The following is a 26,177-nucleotide window of genomic DNA, read 5'->3' as shown; positions in this document are numbered from 1 at the left end:
CGTTCATTCATTCACTCTTTTTTTTTTTAATATTTTGTAGAGAAAGTCTGTGATCGCAGTGAGCTTCATAGCAGCGTTCCTCTTCCTGTTGGTTGTCCGCCTGGTAAATGAAGTGAATTTCCCACTGCTGCTAAACTGCTTCAGACAGCCTGGCACAAAATGGATCCCATTCTCCTACACATATATGCGGCCCCTTCGAACTCACTATGGATACATAAATGTGAGGACACAAGAGGTAAGGCCTAATGGTTTCCTAGGATTCATGGGTATCCAAGGTAACAGGTTCCCAATCACTGAACTTACTCTTTCTGCCCCTACAAGCTTCTTTGGGTCCCTGGCATTTTCTCATTTCTCATTCTCAAACATTTACTGACACATGTGTGAAGTCTGCTGGCCCCCTCTACATCGAATCTTTGGATTCACTAGCTTCATGTGGAGCAGAGGAGGCAATTACTTGTTTTCCTGGTGGTTTGTGGCATAACATACATATCTTTCTATTTCAAAACTCTCTGATCAGCAGTTACCAGCTGGAGAACAGGCTGGCTTTATTTCCTGGAGGTCAACTAGTTGGGGACAGCTCTTTGTAGAACTGCAGAGAAGCATTTATATTCTTTAAAACTCTGTAATCCTTAGACCTGGAGCTAGAAAGGCCAAGCTGATTTTAAAATTCTCCGTGGCTGCAGAGATAATGGGATTTAAAGAGTTTCCAAATTTAAAGGGGTTAAAAGCATTTAAGTCCTATAATCACTGAACCTCTAAATCTTTGTAGCCATTTGGTCATACAGGAGGTACATGGACAACTAGAAAGTATGCTACGCTGTGCTAGCACCACTTTTATAAGCAAGAATTTATATCTTGGAGGGAGGTAAAGAATAATGAACCTTCCAAAATGTGTGAAGTATATAGAAGTGATTAATACAATTGTTTTCACTATTTGTTTCTATAAAGTAGGATATATGTGAGGTTAATATTCGTCGATGCAAAGTCCAAGCCTGTTTGACACTGTTGGCAAGAAGGGTACAAGTTGCCAGAGTGTCTACATCATTGGGAAGAGTTTGGCTCAGATCCCATTGACAGGTCATTGCCCAGAGATACTAGAGAGGAGACTTAACATGCAGAAAGCTAGCTGTTCCTGTCCCGAGAGCTATTCTTAGCATCCAGGGAGGGATACTGAAAGCTCTATTGGTCCATCCCCTTTTGTAGGCAATATCATACTCGAGTCACTGCTTCTGGTTAATTCGATTCTTTGAAAATTGTTTCTGTAGCTGTAGGATTTATAGGCTTTTTATTAGACATTTATAGTGAAAAGACAAAATGCCATTAATAACATGTAAATTCGTAGGAGTCTTGCTTGATGTTTATCTTTTCACTGGTTTTAAATTCTTTTTTTAAAAAGTGTCCATTTCTTGCGTTTGTTGAGTGTCCTAGTAAATTGATAGCCTGTATAAAAATGTATCTCTTAGAGAATAGGTTGTGTCACTCTCATCTTCTGTTTCTTTCATTTTTGGTTGTCACTGAATATCCTGTAACTGCTGGATTGTGTTATCATCTCACAAGTGCCTGTCACAGGTAGAAAATGAAACACGTGACTAAAGTGTCTTGTGAACTAATCTCTTGAGGGAAATCCCAGCAAATGTTAAAGACCCTTTCATTTATCTAAATATTAATGGATTGGATCTTGGAGCAGTACCAGAAAACTGACCTGAAATGCACTTATTTAATTAGTTACATCAACAAGCTACCTTTAAAATTCTGTTGGTATGGTTTCTATTTCTATTTCTATTTTTTATTTTTTTTGAACCTTGGTATAGTTTTTAATGCAATAGCTTTACCAGGTGATATTGATCATTATTTTGCTCCCACGGAGGGTCCAACTTGGGAGGAAGCATGATTCCTGGAAAGAGTTTTTAAGTTTTGAGGGACACAGGCATGGTTTACATGTCAGTTCTGTAAAAACAACACCAATGTTATTAAAATACCAGGTGGCTGGAGGCAGAGGGGGAGAGACAGGCTCTATGCTCAGCTCAGAGTCCAACCGACTTGGGGCTTGATCACATGACCCCGAGATCATGACCTAAGCTGAGATCAAGCGTCCAACCCTCAACTGACTGAGCCATCCAGCACCCCTAGAACAACAGGAGTTCTTAGACACTAGGATGGGCAGTATAAATTGGAACAAGCCTTTTGGGAAAAACAGCTTTCTGTTGCCGAGTGAAGTTGAAGATCTGCATATACCATGCTCCAGCGTGTCCAGTCATTGATGTACTCACTAGAGGTACTCAGGAGCACACACACCAGGAGCAGCATGATTCACAACAGCTATAACCTGGCAGCAACCCAACTGACTGCCAGAAGGAGAATGGATTCAGATAGTGCTCCACACACCAGAATACGCTACAGCCATGAAAATGAAGAAGCTACGTGTGTTAGCTTAGACACACGTCTAGAGTGTGCTCTGTGTGACACTGTGGGTGAATGATTTTGAGCCAAAGATGCAAGAATAATAAAATACAGAGTGTGGTTCTGTTTACAGGTCACAGGAAAAGACAAAACTAAACGATGTTGCTTAGAGACATAGATAGGAGGTAAAACTACAAAGAAAAAAAAGAAGAAAATCATCGTCATAGAATTGGGAAGAGAGAATTGTGCTGTTTGTGATCAGAGTGGGTCTCTGGGATATTTGCGGTGTCCTATCTTTTGATCCAGTTGGAAGTTACAGGATGTTCACATTCTATTTGTTAAGTACACATTAACGATGCTTCACTTTTGTACTTGTCTATTTCATAATAAAAAATTAAAAATATATTCTGAGCCCAGGGAGGGTATTTACTGACCAAGAATCATAAAAAGCATTTCACCTAAGTTAACAGCAGGAAGTAACTAAAAAGAAGCAATGGGGCATTAAGCTTTCTAAAACAAACTAGAAATATTTGCAATAGGCAACTTCATCTTATGCAGAGACTAACAGATAGGTAACTTATTACTCTAGTCTATGCGTGACAGAAGGAGAGGTCCATGCTGTAATATGAGCATAGGTGATGAGCAGAAAATTTTGCATGGAAGTTGAAAAATAACAAAATAACATCCAAAAGGAAGGAGAGATTTTCCTCAGACAATTTTAGGCCAACAGTTTTCGGCTAAATTGGGTGGAAAGCTAAATTCGGTGGCTCTCTACCTCCTTTTTCACTGATTTCCTCTTTCCTTCTCACAGTTCCACCCCACCCCTGTGTCCGCTTCACTCTTCCTCCCAAATGCTCTGTGTGCCGGTCTTCACCAGATGTCATCCTCCCCAGAGATGGTTGCATTTAAATATGGCTTGCATTAAATAAAGGAAGAAAATGTCTTCAAGAACCAAAGTCATATAGCTTAAATGATAGGTGGTAGACTTGATCTACCAAGAGGCATGGTCATGAGGCAGATCTACCAAGAGGCTCATGTCACCATGAGGCAGACAGCTTCCATAGTGACCCTCAAACCTTACCTCAAAGTTAGCCACCCACTCTTATTGATGAGGGAGCAGGAGGCTGGCTGAGGATAAAGCAAAAGCTGGCACCTTGCACCCCCTCTCCATCTGCTCCCCTCGGTAATATGTGTAGCATTCCTCAGGCACCCCTGACCTCCATAAAGGAGAAACAAATAGTTCCCCTTGGTTTACAGTGTCCTAGAGATCTACAAACAAAGAAGTTACCTTGTGCTACTGATAATTTCCAGAGGCAAATAACTCAGTTCCTCAAGCCTTAAGGTCGTCCTCCCCTCCATACGCAAAACTGAAGGAGGCTGAGGTAGAAGGAAATGTAAATGGCTTGCCAAAAGACAACATTGATTAAGACGGAAGTCTTCCGGGTATCCCCCCCCCAAGACCTCAGGGATACTACCAGCACCTTGTAGGCCCTCTTTAGCATATGAAAACTCCTTTGAAACCTCCCTTCCCCTCACCTTCCCCCAACTGCAGTGTACATATCCTGCCATCCCTCACAACCCAGGGCAGCAGCTCTTTCTGCCCACGGGTCCTGTCCCTGTGCTTTAATAAACCACCATTTTGCACCAAAGATGTCTCAAGAATTCTTTCTTGGTCATCGGCTCCGGACCTCAGCCCACCGAACTTCACCTAGGTTCTAGAACTTCATCACTATGTTCCTATTCACTCTATTTTAACCTAGAGACGGGGCAATAGGTAGGGCTTAACTGAGTCAAGTGGTCACCAAGCTGATGTGTTTATTTTAATATCTTGGTCCTTGAGGTTTTTTCTCAGAAGTTTCTCAGAAGAAAGCTCAAACTTTTTAGAAACCAACAGACTTCCCAGAATTTTTTGAGCATGTAAACATGCCAGCAATGGTTTCTAGACCTAGAACATCTACAAACATGATCATTGCTGATGATGGCTTTATTGCCTAATGCTGTAGCTGGACCAGATGCTAAACAAGGTTTTTATGAACAAAAGTGTTTACAAGAAAGAGTATCTCTCCACTGTTGTCTAACGCAAAGTGGGTGTGGGGGTGGCAGAATTAGGTCGAAGATGAGTGGATGTTGGGAGAACTGGATTTCTTGGAAACAAAAAACGGATTCTCCGGTTATCTTTATTTTTAAAAAGATTTTATTTATTTATTTATTTGAGAGAGACAAGCAGAGGGAGCAACAGGCAGAGGGAGAAATGGGTTCTCTGCTAATCAAGGAGCCGGATGCGGGACTCGATCTTAGGACTCCGGGATCATGACCTGAGCTGAAGGCAGACGCTTAGCTGTGGTAATCTTTAAAAATATGAGCTCTGGTCCCCTGGGCTTGGCACAGGTGGAAGTATAGGCAGTCTGTTCTGAAGGCCTCATGGATAGTAAATTATACTCTGTTCAAGCTTGGGTTAATTTTATAAATCACCTAGTTCCTGAGAGACCTATTTTCAAGGGAAGTGCAAGAAGTAAAAAGTATAAGGAATATGAGAAAGACAAACAAGTGGACTTGCTTTTATTTTAAATTGTTGGAGGATTTTTTCCTGGTTCAGGTCTATGAAAAGGAGTATGTTTTGAAAACTATGAATACTATTCTAGAGGAGTTAAATTGAAATGATTAGAATACCCTTCCCACTAAAACAGTGACAATCTAAATACAATGCAGTTGGTGATTGGCTCCCATTCTTTGCCCTTTGACCCTTCTCTTTCTTAATCAATACAGTCTAAATTTCTTATCTTTGGGGGAGGAGCAGTCTTGAGAGGCAGGGCAGTAAAATGCCTTCCTACTAGGGAGGTGCGAGCTGAAATGCTACAAGTCTCTGCTGGCCACAGAACCCAGAATTCCAGGCCAGTACTTGTGTTTGATCTGCCATCAGCCATGGTGTACTACCGAACTGAAGCTGGGACTCAGTGAGATTTAGGTTTTGCAGTAGGCCCTGTATTCCTCCTGTGCTCCACCCCACTTTAATTTCTGACCCACTGGGTGCTCAGATGTGCCCTCCAATGTCATTACTGTGTTAATGCAACTCTGCGTTTTAATAGGACTGCTTGCGGGGGACCCTACCTATATAGCGTTATGGCAGAGTTACTGTACTGTCATTTGACCTTGGACACGGTAAAAAGCATATGACACTTAGTGTGTTTCCAAAAAATCCATATCAGTTCTTGGCAGTAACCTATGCACTCTGCTTTCTCCTTGATGCAGGTGTTAATGATTTGTTTTAAATTTAGTTACTGCGGCAGTTAGAGAAGGTGTATAAAAGGCCAAGCTACTGTAGGGCTTGGTTGAGGTAGCCATTGTTTCTCCCTGTTTGAAATCATGACAGATTTTGAAAAGAGAAGGAAATGAACTTTAGGCTAGATTCTGTTTGGTTTCTAGACCATGGAATCAGTCGTTGTGTTGTCTTTGTTGTTGGGTGACCTGGTGTGAAGACATTGCTCAGAGCAAGGAACCAGCAACTTATTTGCATTAACTATTAGATAAGAGATTCAAGCTCTGGCAATCAATAGGAAGCCCTGCCAGATCTTCCTGGTGATCAGTGGGGGTGACAGATGTCTCCCTCACATCTGATAAGAGAGTGTAACATGATAGCGCTGCAGAGGATTCTGGTATTGTTGGAAGAGTGCCCTTTCTGCTGGTACCTAAAGATGAGCTAAGAGAAGAAACACAGGATTTCTGAAACATAGCAATCAAGTTGTAGGGCTGCATATTGATTTGCCTAACAATTTAATGAGGCCGAAATATGCCTCTTTTAAAAATGAGACCATTTTAAAGCCTCGAGTAGACTAAATAAGAATACTTAGGATCAGTTGCTGTGACAGACAGGCCATACTAGCCTAATTAAAGATGTGCATAACATATTGATGTTGCAATAGAATTTCCTGAATTGTGGTTATAGCAACAATTAAGGAACAGAACTGACTTTCTTGGCAATAAACGCACACACTCCACAAATTCAAATAAATGTACACATGTAACTAAAGCTGACATGAATACGTTTTTTATATTTGGGAATATAGGCTTTGGGTTTTTCATAAGTATAGTGAGAGCAATTATATGCAAATGAATGTTCCAAAAGTTTAAATCTCATCGATTTAATTGTTAATTAAATTAAAAAAATTAAATTGTAAATTAAATTACATTTGTGTAATCGTAAAGTAAGAGAAATTTCAACTATTAAATTGTTATAGAAAAGGAAACAACTAAATTAACATACCATAAAGATTACTTATTTGGCATGTGCATATTAAATTCATCATTTTTAAGATAATTTATATTTTTCCTAAGTATAAGGGCATATATTTATTGAGTGGAGAAGATATGATGTTTCTCAGTGTGGTCATGAGGTATAAACTCCCCAGCAGTGGCTGCATGTCAAGGCAGTCTCTGCTCCAGAGCCTCATGGGAGGGACAGACATAACTATGGGCTAGAATAGCTCCATGAAGCTTTCATGGGAGAAGTGAGACTTGTGTGTAGGAGAAGAATTTGGATGGCATGGAGAGAAGAGAGAAAGTTGAGTTAGGGAAAAGAGCAAGAGCCAAAGTTCTGATTAGACCCTGTCCATTTTCCTTCAGTTCCTACTCATTACCACTGCCAGTAGGCCAAGTACACTAACCGGAAAGTTAACGTGAACGCCTACTGTTGGTGTTGGACATCACCCCTGCCTCACACTCACCTGATCCATTTCTTACCTCTTTCTGGTTCTGTCAGCCTTGTTGCTAATCTCTTGCCTCTGAATTTTGTTGGGCTATTGACTGCAAGTCTTGGAGCGCTCATGCTTTGGTCCTGCTGTACCGAAACCTACATATGGGGTCACTTCTAATAATGCTTCCCTCTATGTACCCCCAAAATAGACATGGCATCCTATGCCCAAGGAACCCCTGAGGAACGCCAGAGGCCTGCATGATCCTCTGACTTTCCAGAGAAGGAAATCAGACACACGTGGGGTCAATAAGTAGGCCCATTTGCCTGGAACGCAACTTACTCTAGGGAATAGAAGATAAACAATGCATTCATTGGGGAATGATGATGTAGTTTGGGAATGGAATCTCTGAAAAGGGAAAAACCACATGCTTACTTGGCAAAACAGTAGTATATACATACATACATACACATTCATGAACCAATATAAACAAATAATACGGAAAAGAGAAATACATATATATACACACCTATATGCATGTGATCTATACATACACACATGCTTACAGAACAACTTATACTTTCTTAAATACACATAGACTGTATGTATATATACTATATTACATAATTAAATGCTTAAAATATAGGATTAGTCAGTTAGGTATATGTGGTATCTTTTATACTTGTCTCCTCTTCACTGCCTCTTTATTACAGAAATAATCCCTCCCTTCTGATGACAGGGGTGAGCAGAAAATTCAGGCTAGTAATGGGCCAATCAAGTGATTGGCCAAGAGATGGACACATGGCTCAAGATAAGCCATTTTGAACTCTTCCCAGACTTTATTATTTTCCTGGGTAATGCTGTGCTCTTTTCTTTAGTTGTAGAGCTGTTGAGATGGGATTTTCTGGGTGGCAGTGGCTGCGTTCCCTGGAGGGGACAAGACCAAGACACAAAGAGAAGCAAAAATCAGTTGCAGAGCTAAAGCTAGGGCCTGAACAAACGCTCTGGTGCTGAGACCAGTCAATCTACCCTCCTCTGTGGTTTGGGCATATAACCTAATAAATCCCTCCTTTTTATGTGTGCTGCCTTGAACTATGTTTTGGTCACTTGCAACCAGAGTCCTAGCTGATACATACATTATACGTTAAAAGTATTTTATAAGAACAATAACCAAACATTCTGAAACTTGTCTTTAAACAAGGTGCTGCCTGCAGGATGTGAGGAGCTACCTTTCCAAACCCATACTTCATAACCGCTGGGAGGCTTTGCACGAGGAGACACTTCTGTCACTCCATCAGTCCGCTCAGGTGTCCACAGAGATGCGCGCTGTCTTCCTCATCAGGGACATATGTCTAGGAAACTAGCTTGTTCTTTTGAGAGGGACGTAAAGGTCATGATTTCCCAAGGTCATCAAACCAGAAAAGGGCCAGACAAGACTGATTACTTACTGACTTTCTAGTCTTACTCAACTGATAAATCATATAGTTTTATTATAATTATTCAGTTGAAATCTTCCCTATTGCTATGAGGCATCATCAGTCAAAATAGATTGATTTTCACTTTACAAATCACATTTGTTATTGATGAAAGATCCATTATTTTCATAGTTTTCAACGTAGTAATTTGTTCCCCAGGAAGATACAGGGAATTTTATTCATTACAGAACCTTAAGTAGATAAATGCCCATTTGCCAACTGCCATGTTAACACACTTGAAAGGGGCCTATGAAAAATTGAAATTCATTTGTGACAAGCAAAGAAAGACAAAACAGAGCACCCACAAAAAAGCATCCTGATAGAACTAGGGCCCCAGTGGTAAGAGTTTTGCTTCAGCTTTTCTCAAGTTCCAGCCTGACAGAATGACTAACACAAAAACCATTTATCAAGTGGCAGTTAGTAGTAACCATGAATAATAGTCAATCCCAAATATTTAATAAGTGCTTGCTCAGTTCTAGATCTTAGCTGTGCTAAGGATCAGCAAGAAACCCCAGTTTTCAAAAAAACTAAAATTGGGGTTCACCAAGGAAGAGAATGAGAAAGACCCAGTTACAAGTGTCCTGGAACAATACCATCTAAAGGGCTTTGACATTTCATCACAACAGATTTATTCCACTGCTGTTAAGGATAGAGAACACTCAAGTAATTTTCATTAAACAATTGTACTCAGTGTGTGGGGGATAATTTGTCACTAAGTAGATAGCATCGAGCTGTGATTTCTCCAGCCTAGTGATTTTCCAGAGTAGGCTTACAAAGGTTTACGTACAAAAGAAAAATATTTATTAAAGAATTTTCATTTCAAATGTAACTCTACATCTCCTATATCAAATAGTATCCTACAAGACTTAGGAAATGGTATATCTGGTTCACTGAGCAATCTGGCTAATGGAAGAATTTTAAGTAGTTAATAAATAGATGATTGATTTAAAAGGAAAAGGAAATGAAGAGTTCTGGTCTGGCAATATGGTGGTCTCTGAGAACATGACAGCTCTCTTGCTGTCATGCTGGATAAATAGGTTGCCTTATTTAATGCCCAGCTGACACTGCCAGAAAAAAAATAAATCTTTAGGCACCAGGAACTCCAAAGGAATGGAGATAGATGTAAGCATGAACGTGGATGTTGTGGTTTCCTGGAGTTTTATTATTATCAGCCATGGAGGGGGTACATAATATCGACCCCCCAGAACAGAAGGCAGGGCCTTCGTTCACTAACGAACACAGAGAGTGAGAACCATCTCCGCCCCACTCCTTGTCCATACACAGCCCTAAAGCTGGGCGCTTAACAGCTCTGCCCTAGTGAAAGGGGAGGCTGGGGAAGAAACCTGAAACCTGGCACAGAGCGCCAATGAGGAGGCTTATTTATATCTTTGGTTTTTGGATAACAAAAAATCATCCCTGGAAATTCAAAATGCTAGACCTCTATCCTAGTGGTCTTTCAGTTTGAATTTTACTACTTAAATTTCTAGGCAATCAGCAAGATGAGAAATCAACCCCAAATTTGGTCTCCAGCTAGTGATAAACTGGGGTTAAATTGACTAGAACTCCCCAGGAAGGTGTTCCCACAACTCGGACACAAGTGCACCATTAAAAATGATAAGACGGAAGGAAACAGTGTGTTACTGTGAGGATTTGCATGCTTTGCTATAGAAGATATCTCTGTTGCTTACAGTGTGTTCCCCTGTCCTTAGTTGTGGTCTTCCATCATATGCTGTGCATTTGCTCTCTCGTCCTCCTCAGTGGGAGAATTCTCAGTTCCCAAATGTACCTGGTTCAAGGCATTTGGCTGGGAAAAGGGATCATGGACCCGTGTACTTAAGCATTTCACATGCCATCATTTCTTTTAGTCCTTACAGACTACATATTATTTTACTGATTTAATTTATTTTGCAAGGCCCCAAATTGGTGATTCTGTGCCAGTGACTTTAGTCGTCCTGTGAGGGCAAAGGCAGAGCCCGAGATTACATTAGTCAGCAAATTTCATTAAATGGTTTCACGAGGGTTGGTCAGTTCATCAAGTCAGAAAGGTCACTGGCTCATAATTGCTGAATGCACTACATCCTGAGCCCCGTGGTAGGTTTTGGAATTGTAAAGATAAAACACTTTCATATGTTGAATGGTAATAAGTGAGGTAGAGGATTATTTTAGCTCTTGAAGTGTAGGCCTAGAAAGATAGTTTGGAGACAGTAGCTCCAAATATTCAGTATAATGGTCTCTGTCAGGATGGTAAATCTAGGTGACATTTCGCTTAATCACGTTTTCCATTTTTTCTATGATGAGCAAGTATTGTATTTGTTATTAGGAAAAATTAGTAGAATTAAGTCCTTTATTTATTTTTTTTTTTAAAGATTTTATTTATTTATTTGACAGATAGAGATCACAAGTAGGGAGAGAGGCAGGCAGAGAGAGAGAGAGAGGAGGAAGCAGGCTCCCTGCCAAGCAGAGAGCCCGATGTGGGACTCGATCCCAGGACCCTGAGATCATGACCTGAGCTGAAGGCAGCAGCTTAAACCACTGAGCCACCCAGGCGCCCCTAAGCCCTTTATTTTTAAAGCAATATCTATCTGTGAAATATTTTAGAGCTGTTTTCATCATTTAAAAAAATGGAATTTAAGATATCTAGATAAATATATTGGAGTATTTTAAAAGTGAGTACTCCCATTCCTTAAGTGTGGGTTGCTTATAGTGACTTCCTTCTGAAGAGTACAATATTGAAAGGGAAAAAAAATAGTAATTTTATAGTGGAGAAACTACCTCGGCCAGGTGAACAAGGTCATTATCAATAGTGATAAATCATGTGGGTAGTATATACCCTTGGTGTAAGGCCATGAAATGACACTTTGCCTCTACACTCTTCTTTTCTCAAACCCATAACTCCTGTGTAATCATGAGAAAAACCCTAGACAAATGTAAATGGAGGACCATTCTGACCAGTACTACTCAAAACTGCCAGGGTCATAAAAACAAGGGAAATTTGAGAAACTCCCAAAGCCAGGAGGATCCTGAGGAGACATGACTGCTACCTGTTATGTGGTATCCTGGATGAGTTCTTGGAACAGAATAAGAGTATTAGGTCAAAACTAAGAAAATCTCCATAAAGTATGGACCTTGGTTACTAATTTACCAATATTGGTTCATTAATTATAGCAAATGTATCATACCAGTACAAGATTTTGATAATAGGGGAAACTGGAGGTGTAGTATTTGGGAACCCTCTGTATTGTCCTCTCAATTTTTATGTGAATCTAAAACTGTCCTAAAATAAGAAGTTAATTTTTTAAAAAATGGCAGTAGGTTTTCGATCTTTGTATCTGGAAGGTTGGAATTGCCATTAACTGAGATGAGGAAGACCACAGAAAGAGGTGGTTCAAAATAATTTGAAATTTATAATAGTCCAGCACCACAGCAAGGGATGTATAAGACAGGTGCACTGTGAATATACCATTGTCTTAATTTTCTATACTGAATACAATAGATACTTTTGGGGAAAAGTGAATATCCTAGAAATAATTCCTGTAGTCTTCAAAAAACTTAAAAAATTCAAGTTCTTCAAAGATTCCTCCAAAAACACATTGGAAACCAATCTGAGCTTTATCCTCGTGCACTTAATCAGTTTTCTCTATTGTTAATGCGGCCCACTTTTTGGCATTGCAAATGATTTGTAGAATGCCTAGAAGGAAAGATTCAAGTAAATAATTTCTTGGTTCTGTATGGTATTATATTTTGCCAATAACTAACTTTTTTCCCCATCTTTTTAAAAAGATTTTATTTATTTATTATTGATTTTAGAGAGAGTGTGTGCAACCTGGGAGGAAGAGGAAGAGGGAGGGAGAAGGAATCTCAAGCAGACTCCCCACTGAGCATGGAGTCCCATTCGGGGCTCAGTGTCACGTCCCTGAGATCATGACCTGAGCTGAAACCAAGAGTCAGAGGCTTAACTGACTGAGCTGTTCAGGCACCCCTTGCCAATAACTTTCTTTTTTTTTTTTTTTTTTTTAAAGATTTTATTTACTTATTTGACAGAGAGAGATCACAAGTAGGCAGAGAGGCAGGCAGAGAGAGTGAGAGGGAAGCAGGCTCCCCGCCGAGCAGAGACCCCGATGCAGGACTCGATCCCAGGACCCTGAGATCATGACCCGAGCCGAAGGCAGCGGCCTAAACCACTGAGCCACCCAGGCGCCGCTGCCAATAACTTTCTAATAAGGCTCAATAATGTTTATTGGATGGAGGACACTTAGATATCTTTCAGTTATCTTTCCCAGAGCTCACAAGATGAGGTTTTCCAAAGCGTGTCCCCAGAAGGTGTCAACAATTACGTAACAGGAGTAATAATAACAATGATAATAATAAGCCAACACATACAGTGCTTGCTATGTGCCAGACACCATTCTAAATACTTTACATATTCTTATCTATTTAAACCTCGTAATTCTAATAATTAGGTATTATTATCGTCCCATTTTGCAAATGAGGAAACAGAGGCTCAGAAGAGATACCTTGTGGAGGGTTGCATGGCCTTTGAGTGGAGTTGCTGAAATTGGTACCCTGACTCCAGAGCCTCTCCTCTTCACTACCACATGTACTGCCTCTTAGAATAAGAGCTCACATGTAAATAGAGCAGGGACATCTCTGCTCCCGGAAAGATGGAAAACTTGAGGATGAGCCGAGGGACTACTTTCTTCCTCAAAAAATGCCTCTTTCACGTTTCTTATATATGCCAGAAATAAGGTAAATGCCACTGAAGTATTGTGGCAACTTCAAATGTCCTGTATAGGTAATGTCCCCCTAGGTTTAGTATGCGGAAGTACTGTGCACCTAGGTTATATTTTTTCTGGTCTTTATTGTTTCTCCCAAAACTCTTGAGACAGAAGTAGTTTCATTTAAATATCCTATTGCCTTACTTTCCTATTTAGTCTTTCTCTATATGCAGACAGGGTTATGAAGTTATAATTGTGGTATATAGAGAAGGTTGTGTATATTTTTTACATAGCTAACCATTTATCACTACATTCATTATTCTATAATCCCTTTTCCCTTTGTTTTAGGAAGCCCATTATATGGTTGTGCGTTTGTTTGTTATACTGCACTCTTTTGTGAGGTCCAGTTAAGTTTTAGAAGTTTCCTTTAGATTGTTTCTATGTGCAATCTCAGTGTTTATATATATATATATATTTTTTTTAAAGATTTTTATTTATTTATTTGTGACAGAGATCACAAGTAGGCAGAGAGGCAGGCAGAGAGAGAGGTAGGGAAGCAGGCTACCTGCTGAGCAGAGAGCCCGATCCGGGGCTCGATCCCGGGACCCTGGGATCATGACCTGAGCCGAAGGCAGAGGATTTAACCCACTGAGCCACCCAGGCGCCCCACAATCTCAGTGTTTTTAAATGATCCTTTTCAAAATTTTATGGTATTAACTAGTTAAGCTTATCATACAATTGTAAACAATAGCTTCTAAAGAGATTTTTAAAAAGAGTGCTTCTAATGTTTGATCACTCAGAATAAAATTGACCTGACTTGAATTTCTTTGCCATATTAGGGAAGAATCCTATTGCTTTTAAAATCATTTTTCTAAAATCATATTTGTATGTGTTAAATTTTGTCAGGTGACTTTTTGGGCATCTATTGAAATGACTGTATGGTTTTTCTCTTGAAACTTATCAAGATGGTACTTTGTTTTGAATCACCTTTACCAACTGATTTCCTTTTTTTCTTAGTGTAAGCATTAGTCAGAATTTTTCAGAGAAACAGAACCAACAGAAGGTGTGTATTTATAGAGATTTGTTTTAAGAAATCGGCTCATGTGATTGTAGAGGCCTGGTGAGTCCAAAATATGATTGGGGTAGTCTAGCGTTCTTGAGTTGCAGTTTGGTCCAAGGACAGTCTGTTTTTAAAGAATTCCTTTTCTCTGGGTGAGGTCAGCCTTTGTTCTAGTAGGACTTCAAATGATTGGATAAGGCCCACCCACATTATGGAGGGTACTTGGCTATACTCAAAGTACAATTTAAGTGTTAATCTCTTGGGGTGCCTTGGTGACTCAGTTGTTAAATGTCTGCCTTTGATGCAGGTCATGGTCCCAGGATCCTGGGATCCAGCTCCGTATCGGGTTCCCTGCTCAGTGAGGCGTCTACTTCTCCCTCCCCGACTCCCCCTGCTTGTGTTCTGTTTCTTTCTATCTCTCTCTCTGTCAAATAAATAAATAAAATCTTTTTTAAAAATTAAAAAATAGGTGTTAATCTCATCCAAAAAACAATTTCACAGACATATCCAGAATAACATTTCACCAAACATCTAGCCATCATAGCTCAGTAAGTTAACATGTAAAATTAATTATAACAGTATATAAGGCTTTTAATGAATCAATGAATTTAAAAATATCTCACAGTATGAGTTATGTAACATTATTCTCCCATATTGTGGATGAGGAAGTTGAGACTAAGAAAGGTTATACAACTTGTTCCAAGTCACACTTGCTTCTGGTGGCAGGGCTGAGTCTTGAACTCTGGACTCCACAACTCTAGGGTTAGTCATATGATCAAGACCATCCAGTGTGTTAACGTGTTATTCTCCATACTGGTCCCCTACTTCCTTTGGTCGGTGTTCAGCTGCCTATGTCTCTCATATGTCACTTGGTCTTGTCTGCTTTTGTGGGTTGGATGATGAGTAATAAGAGTTGAGATTATACTTACTGCTGTGAGCTGATGTAAGTTGATCACCTTGCTGCAGTCTGCATCTGGGCTGAGTACAAAACTGAAGCTCTCTTCCTGACTTTTTACTCTGTTGTACTGGTAGACATAATAACCAAAGCACCACCATTCTTGCTATCTTGCTGATGAGTTGACCTCATACTTCTCTCCTTATATTTTTCAAAAGACACAGGATGTTTTGCAAGTTATTTAAGCCCTGTTTCGAAAGCAGTATGGTTGATGACTGTGTTTCATCCCTGGCTGTACTGAGCCTTTTAACCCTGTATCCTTGAAATAATATGAGCTTTCTGGCAGGATGTGTTCAGGACAGCCTTTCAGAGCAAAAATGTTGATGTTCCCAAATTAAAGAGCTCATGGTCTATGGTAATATATTCTCTTGATTTAAAATAAGGTGGAAATTGGTGTAGTTTTTCAGAAATCCACAGAGGATGAAAATGAGGCACAGTTTTGGGTGCTCAGCTATAAGCCAAATAGCCCTTGTGTTTCTTTCTTGAACATCTACTTCAAAGAGGCAGATTTGCTTTTGATATCCATGGGAGCATGCATATGAACTGATTCCGGTGCCCTCATCATCTCCAGAATTATTTGTTTGTTTGCTTACTTACTTATTTATTTATTTTGTGCACAGGTCTGTGGCCAATTTGCTTCTTTGTTTCTTGAAACCAGCACGATCATTATAATTCTCCTTTTCATTAAATAACTCACTCTCAGCCCGTTGTTGTTATTCTCCACTTAGAGATTGGGAATGGAGTCACCTAACATGAGGTCATTCATCTCTTCAGCGAGTGCTGTGCCTGTGTTGCAAATTCTTATGCTGACAAAAACACAGGAAGCATGGCAACAGAATCATATTCACCACCTGAGCCGCCTTGACATTTTCCTGCTAGTAGGAAGCTTTCTTTTTTCTCTTTTGCTTTAAACTCAGAAGAATGCATCCTAAATTCTGTAGGCTACCTAATCATGCCCATGAGCTTTCTCTTTTCAGTGCAACCTGCCCCTGTAACTGTTTTTTTTTTTTTTTCTTTCTGTAAGCGATGCTAAATATGTAGAAAGCCAATTAGGATGTTTCACTTAGGATTCCTTTGCTTAACTGTTTCTCAGAGCTTATGTGGCATAACTGCTAGAATAAGGTGTTAGAAGAAGAATAACATGTTCTCTATTGGTCTTTCGAGATCTCACCTTCATGCCTTAGCTCAGACTGGAAGGCTCCTACCTGTCATCTCTTGATGTAGAAAATCTACCCACCCCTCAACGCCCTGTCCAAACGCTATTTCCTCCATGGTGGTTTGCCTGATTCTCCATAGAAGTCACGGTTCCTTCCTGTGAACCCCTCAGCACTTTCTATTGTCACTACGATTGATAAACACTTGCATAATTCTTCTTGCCTTACAAAGTTTATAAACATATTATCCCATGTAATAAATGATCTTATGAACCTGATATCATCTCCGTTTGAATTAGACACATTAAATAAATGAAGCACAGAGAGACTAATTTGTTAAAATGCTGCACACTGTCCGCTATCTTCTGACATTTAGTCTCTTTACCAGCTATATCCTTTTGGTCTTAAACTATTGTCATCATCTTAGCTAACCCTTACGGTGCACCTCTTTTTGCCAGACATCCTTCTAGGTGGTTATATGCAGCAGAAATAATACCTAACACCAAATTGCAGAAATAATACCTAAGCTTCTTGCCAGATACTTAGTCTTCAAAGCAACCCTATGCAGTAGATATCATTATCATCCCACTGTTTGCTGGTGATGACTCCAAGAGACAGAGAGCTGAAGTAATTTACTCAAGAGCAGATAGCTGCAGGAAGTTACTGGGAGCATCATAGTCTTTCCACCTCACGAATATGGTGTCTAGTCAGTGAAAATGCTGTGGAAACTCAGAATTATCAGAGGCCACACTTCAGCCACCAAAGAAAGATTATCCATCTCCTCTGCATTTCAGATCTTCCAGTAATGCATTCTATAGGCAGAATATAAATGCCATCGAGGACCATAGTGATCAGGAAGTCTGTTCGTTTTTCAGCCTTTGCTCTGCAAGATAGGGGAAGAGCACAGAAGAAGGTAAAAATAGCGTGCGCTAATAGGTGATACCTAGCATAGCTGTGATGCTGATGTGAGGCTCTTGGCGGTTCCTTCTGAGTAAGACCCTGCTAAGATGGTTGTCGGATGTTGTCACTCAGATCTGTAGTGGTTTCACCTGACCAGTGCAGGGGAGATGAACCACCATATAATTTGATGTAGAAAAAGGTTGCTTGTTAAGGAATAGTGGAATACAGGACTGAGGAAGGAGTGGATGTTTTCTCAGCTTATGAGCAGGCACCCATTCCATCTTTAACAGAAAATTAATCGGGCAAACAAATGCCCAAGGACTATATCCAGATGTGTTCCTAATGCAGTCACTCAATGGATATGCCACCATCCAAGTAATCCTAAGTAATGATTGAGTAGAACCTTTGTTCCCCCTTTCCTGCTCAAATGCTGCTTCATTAACATTCTTGTTCGGAACCATCATCTCCTAAGTGTTCTGCAACTTACCCCTCTAATTGCTGGATGGATTGCTCTCAATTCTTCATCTAACCCAGTTGCTGGCAGGTTCCTTCTCCAGTAACAGTCTTGGCATGAAAATGTCGCATCACAGAAATTCCCCACTACCGCCAACTGATTAGGGCGGACTTTGAGCTGATGAGTATGTGTCTCGGGGGGGGCCTTTGTTTGAAAAAGTGTCAGAGACTCTGTTTATGGGGAAACGAGTGTAAATGTAAATGTAGACATTTGTTTACCAAAAAGAGTGGTAACTGAAGAATTACTAGCTAATAATCACCCCACTTGTCAGTGTACTGTGTCTTTTCCAATTAGTCCTCTCTTTATGAAGAAACCTGCCTAGAATATCTCACGGATTTTTCTCCCACAAGTGTGCTTTTGGGAAGTTTCCTGGAAGATTGATCGGAACACAAGGATTTCAGTTCATGGCGTCCTGTTAATCAGCTCAGATTTGTTAACGTCATTAGTGCTATAAATTTCCTTGTACTCACAGTTTTCCTTACCTGGAGTTAATTCTGTGTCAGCGCATTAGTGTGGGCAGAGTACCTTCCACCAACTCAGTGTTTTTAATGGAGCTTACTTGGTTTAATAACAACGGAGATCCCCAAAGGGAAAGCAAGCTGTTTGGTTCAGATGTCTTGTGGGAGCTGAACCCACCAGTTGCTCTGCTGGGGAACTCATCACTAACCTGCCAACACTGGTTTCTGTATCCCATCAATTCCTTTTCACAGAAGCCGTGAAGTGAGGTGCACTTTCTTTATCTAGTCATTTCTTTTTTCTTGCTTTTAATGCATGAAAGAGACACAGTACCATTTGGGAAAGTTGGGACTTGGCAAATTGTAAGATTGATTTTCCTTTGTTGGTCCCCATAGTAGTCAGATCGAGATAAGATACTTAACTTCACTGGGCTTTGAGTTGCCTTCTATAGAACAGAGTAGACACCAGTTCTTGGAAAGAAATAAGGCCGTGATGAGTCAGGTTTCCACCATGCGTCGGCTCTGCTAGGGGTTAAGGGCTAATGGCATTCCTTGAGGGAGTGGAGAAGGTGGTTACAAGGTTAGAGCTTGTGTTGTGAATCCATGTAGAGTCCTTATGACTGTTTGATCTACAGACTCTGACATGTGCCCGTCTCTCACTGCACCCCTCCTTCACAGAGCTTGGTGCTTTGGCTGTGCTGAATCACTTTGAGTTCCAGAATGCACAGTATATTTTACACCTTTCTGAATTTTCACGTGCTTGCCCCTCCCCTCATTTACCTGGTGAACTACTCAGCTTCCAGGCCTTTTCTGATAACCTCCTCTTTCTGGGTGTGCTTGTGTTCTTACGTGGCCTCAACATATATCTATCAGAGCCTCTTTAACTGTATATGCCAGTACTTGGTGCAGAGCTGACTTCTGCTCCATAACCATGTGGCACTTACAGGTAGGATCCTCTTTATATCTCAAGCCCTTTCATTTTCTTTCTGCCAAGATTAGTGCCTCCACTCAGAGAGAAGCGCATCCAAAAATATTTTATAATGTGTGAATTTCAGTGTAGTGTTTATTTCCGACCTAACAGAAAAACAGATTGATTTTATCCAGAGATGTGCCTCTCCTCACACATAGTATATTCAATGGGTAGAAATGCTCAGTAAGATTTGTATTTTAAAATCACAGGAAGGAGGATAAGCGATCAGAAAATATGAAGGCAAAAAAAAAAAAAAAAGAAAATATGAAGGCAGAGTTGAGTTCAATATAAGTAATAACTTTCTGGGCATCCAAACTGTTCAAAGTTGGAATGTGCTATCTTGTCACATAATGGGGTCTCATGACTGGAAGTGTTCATACCAAGACTCACAGGGATGCTGTCAAATATATAGTCTTATATTGTTTTGGAAATAAGTGCTTGCCAAGATCCTTTCTAATCTTAAGGGTCTATTTTTATCTCTGTAATTCAGTTCAAATATTTTTAAGTTCTCATAATTTCCAATTATGGAGTTGATATCCATCAATTTATCTCAACCTTCATTAAAATTTTTTTATTAATCCAAGTCAGTGAAACAATTATCTTCTGCCTCACTCCCCAAAGAATCTCGCTGTCCTTGTTTATCCATGTTTTGTTTCTCTCCTTGTCTATAAATACATGGCAAAATTCCTAAGACTTTTAAAAGACCTATCAATTTAAGTTGACCAATACTTGAATAATGGGCCAGGTGCAATAGGACATAGTGAAGATATTAAAATGATTATGGTAGCTGACATTTGTCAAGTGCTTCCTGACATTTTACATATATCAACACATTTGTTATTTACAACAATGCTATGTGGCAGGTAAGTAGTTTCCCATTTTATACATTAGAATTCTGGGACTCGGGAAAGTTAAGTGATTTGCCCAAGACCATAGAGCTACTAGGTAGAAGAAACCCAGGAATCTGAACCTGTAACTTTGAACATTGCTGACTTTTGATGAATAAATTTAATAAGATACTATCTCTTACCTTCAAAGATGATTTCACCTGGTAGAATTACATGTGTTTATTATACACCAGACAAGGTGGTGCTTGCTTTTACTTATTCTGAAGATTTCTGCCTTTGTGCTTCTCTTTGCTTTAATTGCTTCCTAGCATTCTGGCAATGGCATCCATGCTCCTTTGATCTACAGCATTTATGATTTTCTAAACTTGCTATCTAACTTTAGCAAGTTTGAACTGAGTCTGAACTCAGAGGAGTGGAATTCTGTCTCCATGATTATGTTAATTATCCTGTCCTGAAAGTCTCCCTTTATATTTTGCTTTTGTGGGAACCACAGTAGTGTGCCATGATCCACAGACAGACGGATTTCTTCTATGAGCACACCTTAGACCTTGTAAAGTATAATTGAGAGAAGCCATTTTCAAATTTTAACATTCACCTGAAGGATTAGGCAAAACACCAGTTGCTGGGCCCCAGCCCCAGGGTCTCAGATTCAGTTGTTCTGGGATCAGTTTCAAAAGTTTAAATTTGGAATGTGTTCTCAGGTAGTGCTGATGTTGCTGGTACTGGGACCGTGATTGGAGAGGTTGGGCTTTCTACAGGTTAGACCGGGTCACAGATGGCAGAGGTGTGTTTAGAAAGCTTCACAGGTGATGCTAATGCACACTCAGGAGTTACACATTTTCACAGTATTATTCTAACTTTCAAAAAGCTTGAGTCAGTGCCATTCAATCATCTACTGACTTTGTTAGTTTGCTCTGAGCACTCTCTACATTTGTCACTCCTTGGTAACATGCCTACACCTACTTGGTTCAAAAGATCATTTGGGAGCAGAACTCAGGCTGATGTCTATCTCAGTAAAGACCAAGCAAGTAATTAATTGAAGATTTAATATACCTCCTTTTCCCAGTAATGTTTTCCAGTTACCACACATGGCACAGCACGTGGTAGGTGCTCAAGGAACGTGTGTGGGATGAATGGCTATCTCTTACAATAACACCCTTATTCCACTAGGCTAGGCTGACTGACCATATTATCTCTAGCATGCTAGAATGATAACCTACTTCTGATAAGATTACTGATTCTATTAATCCAAAAGAGCCATGCAAAATTGTTTTCCTCTTTTTACTTGCTATTTTCAGTTTTCCCAACTTGGGCTCAGCCCGCAGTGCCATAGCTGGACGGGCTACATTGATTTTAATAAGGACTCCTATTTCGGTGAAGAATGATAAACAGGTCTGGAGGGCAGGGTCAAACTCCCCAAGTCTGCCTGACACGAGGCAAGGACGAAAATGCTAGAGCAGGCTGAGCAGGCTGGAGGGAAGATGCACTTCCTCACTGTGGATTTCCTTGGAGTGCCATTAGCTTACTGGGAAGAACACAGGGTAGATTGCATTTACATGAGGGAGGCGAGGCTGAGCTCAGTTATCTTAAATTTTTTTGGCATCGTTTCAATTATTTGTTGGAATAATGGAACTTTGATCTAAAACATGTTACTTAGTATCGTATTTCTTAGTATGGCAAGGCACAGACTGTTTACTGTTTTCCATAATGATGGTCGTGGAGTGCCCTTAAATTTGCTGCATAAGTGAATCCCAAGACAGTAGTGTAGAAAGCTCGATTCTAAACAGTAATGTGTCTTTGTGGTATAAACAAGGCTCTTGTATCCCATTTGCCATCGATGATGTAATCTCAGCACGTTGGGCGGTTTACAACAGTCATGTTTTTATTTGATCTCCATTAGAAAGTCGTGAGATAATCATTGGGCTCTTAACCTCATTATACAGGTGAGGAAACTAAGTCACTCCAGGTTTAACTGATTTGTTCCAAATGAAACAGCTGTGAGTGGTGAAGTCCATGAGGACATCTCAGGTTTTCCCACCCTCCCCCTACTCCGCTCAGTGCCTAATGTGGGACACTGGACTGCCCAGCACCTCTGTGAAGAGGAGCTCTTTTTATTCTCATTTGTCTGATTAGAGAAAATATGAGGCAAGAGAAAGGTTGGTGACTTGGTCCCAGTCAGAGGGCAAGGCTGATTCAGTGGCGCAGGCAAGGGTGAGAGTGGCGGGAATCTCATGTCCTGAATTTAAACAGAAATGCACCACCTCTCCCGCCTTCCTCCCAGCCATACCAGAAGGATTCTTTAGTTATTCCCCCTCCTGTCCGCTTTTGGTCTGGTCTGCGCCGTGTTTGTGCACAGCAGCTGCATTATCAAGTAGCCAGGGCTTCCTCCAGATGAGCTAATGCGCCGCCGGAGTGGGAACTCACAGGGCTCACTTCACAGGCCAAAGAAGGCATCTGCATTTGCCTCACAGCCCCAATTATTCAAATCTGCCCGCAGCTGGAGAAGTGACGTCCTGGGCAGAGGCCAGCCTCTGATCCCCGGGCTCTGCTTTCACCCAGATCGGTCCCCTCCTGTTGCTTAAGGGGAGGCCAGGCTGGGCCCCCTTGGACACCGTGCACAGTCATTCTGCAGTCCCCAAGCACCCTCTGGCTGCTGTGTCAGCAACTGGATGCTCGCCCAGGATCTGCAGGACTCTGGAGTCTGGAGCCTGCCGGCCTGCAGGCAAGAGAGCTGCCAGATGTGCGTGCTAATAAATGGCAAGAGCTACTGTGCAATTATCGTGGTACAGAAATAAGTCGTGAAATTATCTCTCCCACTGGGTTTGGAATCCAGAGTAACCGAGGCCACAAACTTCTCTTTGTGTGTGAAGTAGGACTAGTTACCAGTGGCTTCCATTCAGTGGTGTGCTCCTCTTGGAATGAAGCCTTTCTCAGCAGTCTAAATGGTGAGGGGCTTAAGAGCAGGTGGTCTAGCATTTGATACCGAACGTGTGGCCTGCAGACCACTATCACTTGGGTGCAGGTTAGAAACGTGAAATCAGGGGCACCTGGGGGAGCTTAGTCTGTTGTGTCTGACTCTTGATTTCAGTTCAGGTCATAATTTCATGGCCGTGGGGTCGAGCTCCTCTTGGGGCTCCATACTTAGTCGGGAGGCTGCTGGAAATTCTGTCCCTTTCCCTCTGCCCCTCCCCACCGCTCACACGTGCTCTCTCTCTATAAAAGAAATAAATACATCTTCCAAAGAAAAAAGAAAGAAATGTGGAATCAGAGCTTGTCCCAGACCTACAGAATCAAAATCTGAATTTTATGAAGATCTCCAGAGCATTTACTTGCATGTTTGAGAAACTCTGACCTCAATACGAGAACCCAAGGGGCTTGTGAGACCCGTGGGGGCTGTGCCCCTTCCTCCGTGGTTCTGTAGCATTCCTTGGTCACACCAAATGGGTTGTTCCCTGCAGTACTGAGAGTGCAGGGATATTAACCTTGCTCTGGGCCATAGTGACATTTCCGGAGGGCTGTGTGAAGTGGTATATGTCCAGACAAGGACTTACCGTTGCATGAACTTTCTCCCAGAAGTCCTTGAGCTGCATGGCCTCCACAGACCAGCCTCTTTCTGTCTCGCACCTTATCTTCAGAAAAGCCCCAGCTGTGCTGTGTGGGGGAGCCGCAGAGCTAATGGAGGAGCAGCACACTGAAAATGATGTTGTGGCTATTAACATTTTTATGGGTGGACTGCTTTGCAAAGCTGAGGGAAAGTATTATTCTTCCAGGATTAATATATTTAACAAAAAGTCTGCCAGGAGAGGAGGCTTTTGCTGATAAATATAATTCTGCTGTTGATTTATCTAGTAATGGAGACTTGAAATTACAGGAATCAATGTGTATGTGAAAGCCATTGTCATTTGGTTAATTATGTTTTGCCAGCAGTATGGGGAAGCACTTTATACTCGGTGCAGCCAAATGTATTTCAGCCAGAATCCTGCATTATAAGTGATGGGCCTAAGTGTGGATGAAGACAAAGACATCTCTAATTCCAGACTCCTGGACATGTGATGCATCTCTCCCCCCTCACACTGTGGCATTTAGGTCTGTTTCCTCTAGGGAAGTGATTCTCAAGTGAGGTGATTTTTTTTTTTTAACTCCCTCCCCCACCCATGGAACATTTATAAATCTCTGGAGACATTTTGGTTGTCATAACTAGGAGAGAGGTGATGTGGGGAGAGGCCAGGATGATACCTAGGAAGAATGTCCCACTGTGTATAGACCATTGTTCACTCTCATCCCCAGCAAAGAATGATCTGACCTGAACTATCGGTAGTGCAGAGGTTGAGAAACTCTGCTCCAGAGCACCCCTGTCTCTGAACGTGACCCAAAGAATTGGGAGCGACTCCATATCCTGTTTGTCAAGAGATAAATTAAGTCTACAGGTATCACAGTCATCTAGGATTATCTGCCAGGGTATCCACCTGGGATGGAATCAGGAGGAGCATCCAGTGAGAGAGACTGGAATGGTTCCCAGCTGTCTGTCATTGGTAGTCATGCTGTTATCAGGGACTTTCTCAGGGTTCCTTTTCCTTCTTTTTGATGAGTCAGCTACTGGTTTCAGAAAGTTAGCCTACACTATAGTCTCAGCATTGATATTTACTACTGAGTGACCTTGAGTGTAGTAGGCAGAGTCATGGGCCCCAAAGATGGCCCCATTCTAATTCCTGTAACTATGTTAGCTTCTGGCAAAGAGGACTTGCAGATGTGATGAAGTTAAGGATCTTGAGATGAGGAGATTTATCCTGGATGACCTGAGTGGGCCAAGTGTGGTCACCAGGGTCCTTACAGGTGAAAGACCGAGACAAGAGAGTTAGTCAGAGATGAAAGGTTCTGTGCTGCTGTTTTGAAGATGAAGTGAAATTCGAAGAAAGGACGTGAGGCAAGGAAGGCAGACCACCCACAGAAGCTGGAAAAGCAAGGAAAGGGATTCTCTCCTAGAGCCTCCAGAAGGCTCTAGGATACTAGTATTCAGTGGATACTTTGATTTGAGCCCAGAAAGGCCCAGATTTGGAATTCTGACTTCCATGACTGAGAGATAATGAATTTGTGTTGTTTTAAGCCACTAAATTTGTGGTAATCTGTTATAGCGGTATTAGCATACTAGTATGTTGAGTCAGATATTTTCCTCTTGCTATCCCGCTGTAAGATGGGGCTTGCTCCACTGTAAAATGGGCCTCATACTTCAGCGGTTACTTACTGATTACGTGTTGTGTGTCAGGCACAATTCTAAGCACTTGGGGCGGGGGGGGAGCAGTGAACAACACAGACCAACCGCTGCTCCAGCCTAGTGACAGGAGACCAGTAAACAACAAGAAATGTGTGGATGTGTACGGTTATGTGAATGGTAAGTGCTGTGAAGGAAAGTTGAAGCAGATAAGGAATGGCTTATCTTCCTTCCATGGCTGTTCTTAGAAGACATTCAGGGAAGATGACATTATGTGGTAAGATGTGGTAAGATGACATTCAGCAGAAACCTCAAGGAAGTGAGGGAGAAAGCCATGCAGGTATCTGAAGGAAGACTGTTCTCAGCAGGGGAAAAGGCAAGAACACGTGCCCTGAACACATGCTCCTAACTTGCTTCAGGGATTCAAAGGACAGGGAAGGAGCCAGTGTGGATAATGATAATAATTGCCTCACAGGGCTATTGTGAGAATTCCTGGCAAAATATATGAAACCCCTTGGTGAACTTCAAAGCACTTGGCAAATATTAGTTATCATTGCTACGGCCCCTCAGAATGGATTTGTGGGGCTGCCAGGTGACTCAGAGGGTGACCTTCATTTTCTCTCTGAACAAGAGTGAGGAGGAAACAGCCAATGGCCCCAGGCTCTGGGAATTATGCACAGAGGTCCAGAAAGAGAAGCAGTTTCCCAGCATGGAAATGCTGGTGAGTGAATGTGTGCCATTTAGATTGGCGAACCTTTGGGGGTTGGTGAGGACAGGGTAGGATGGATGGGAGATCATGGCCACTGTGGCCAGTCTCAGCTGTTACACCTCTCA

General features: G+C 41.3%; 1 protein-coding gene across 2 annotated transcripts in view; it reads left to right on the top strand.

Annotated features, from left to right (window-relative positions):
• Positions 1-26,177, top strand: part of ST6GALNAC3 (ST6 N-acetylgalactosaminide alpha-2,6-sialyltransferase 3) — a 529,436-nt gene that overhangs the window by 228,167 nt on the left and 275,092 nt on the right. For both annotated transcript variants that reach the window (XM_046007184.1, XM_046007194.1), the window contains exon 2: positions 41-235. In XM_046007184.1, coding sequence (XP_045863140.1) covers positions 41-235 — 195 coding nt within the window. The remainder of the gene's footprint in view (positions 1-40; positions 236-26,177) is intronic.

This window comes from Meles meles, chromosome 1 (genome assembly GCF_922984935.1).
Source record: "Meles meles chromosome 1, mMelMel3.1 paternal haplotype, whole genome shotgun sequence".
Classification (NCBI taxonomy): Eukaryota; Metazoa; Chordata; class Mammalia; order Carnivora; family Mustelidae; genus Meles; species Meles meles.
Note: the sequence above shows the minus strand (reverse complement) of the source record. Positions and strands in the feature narration are given on the sequence as shown.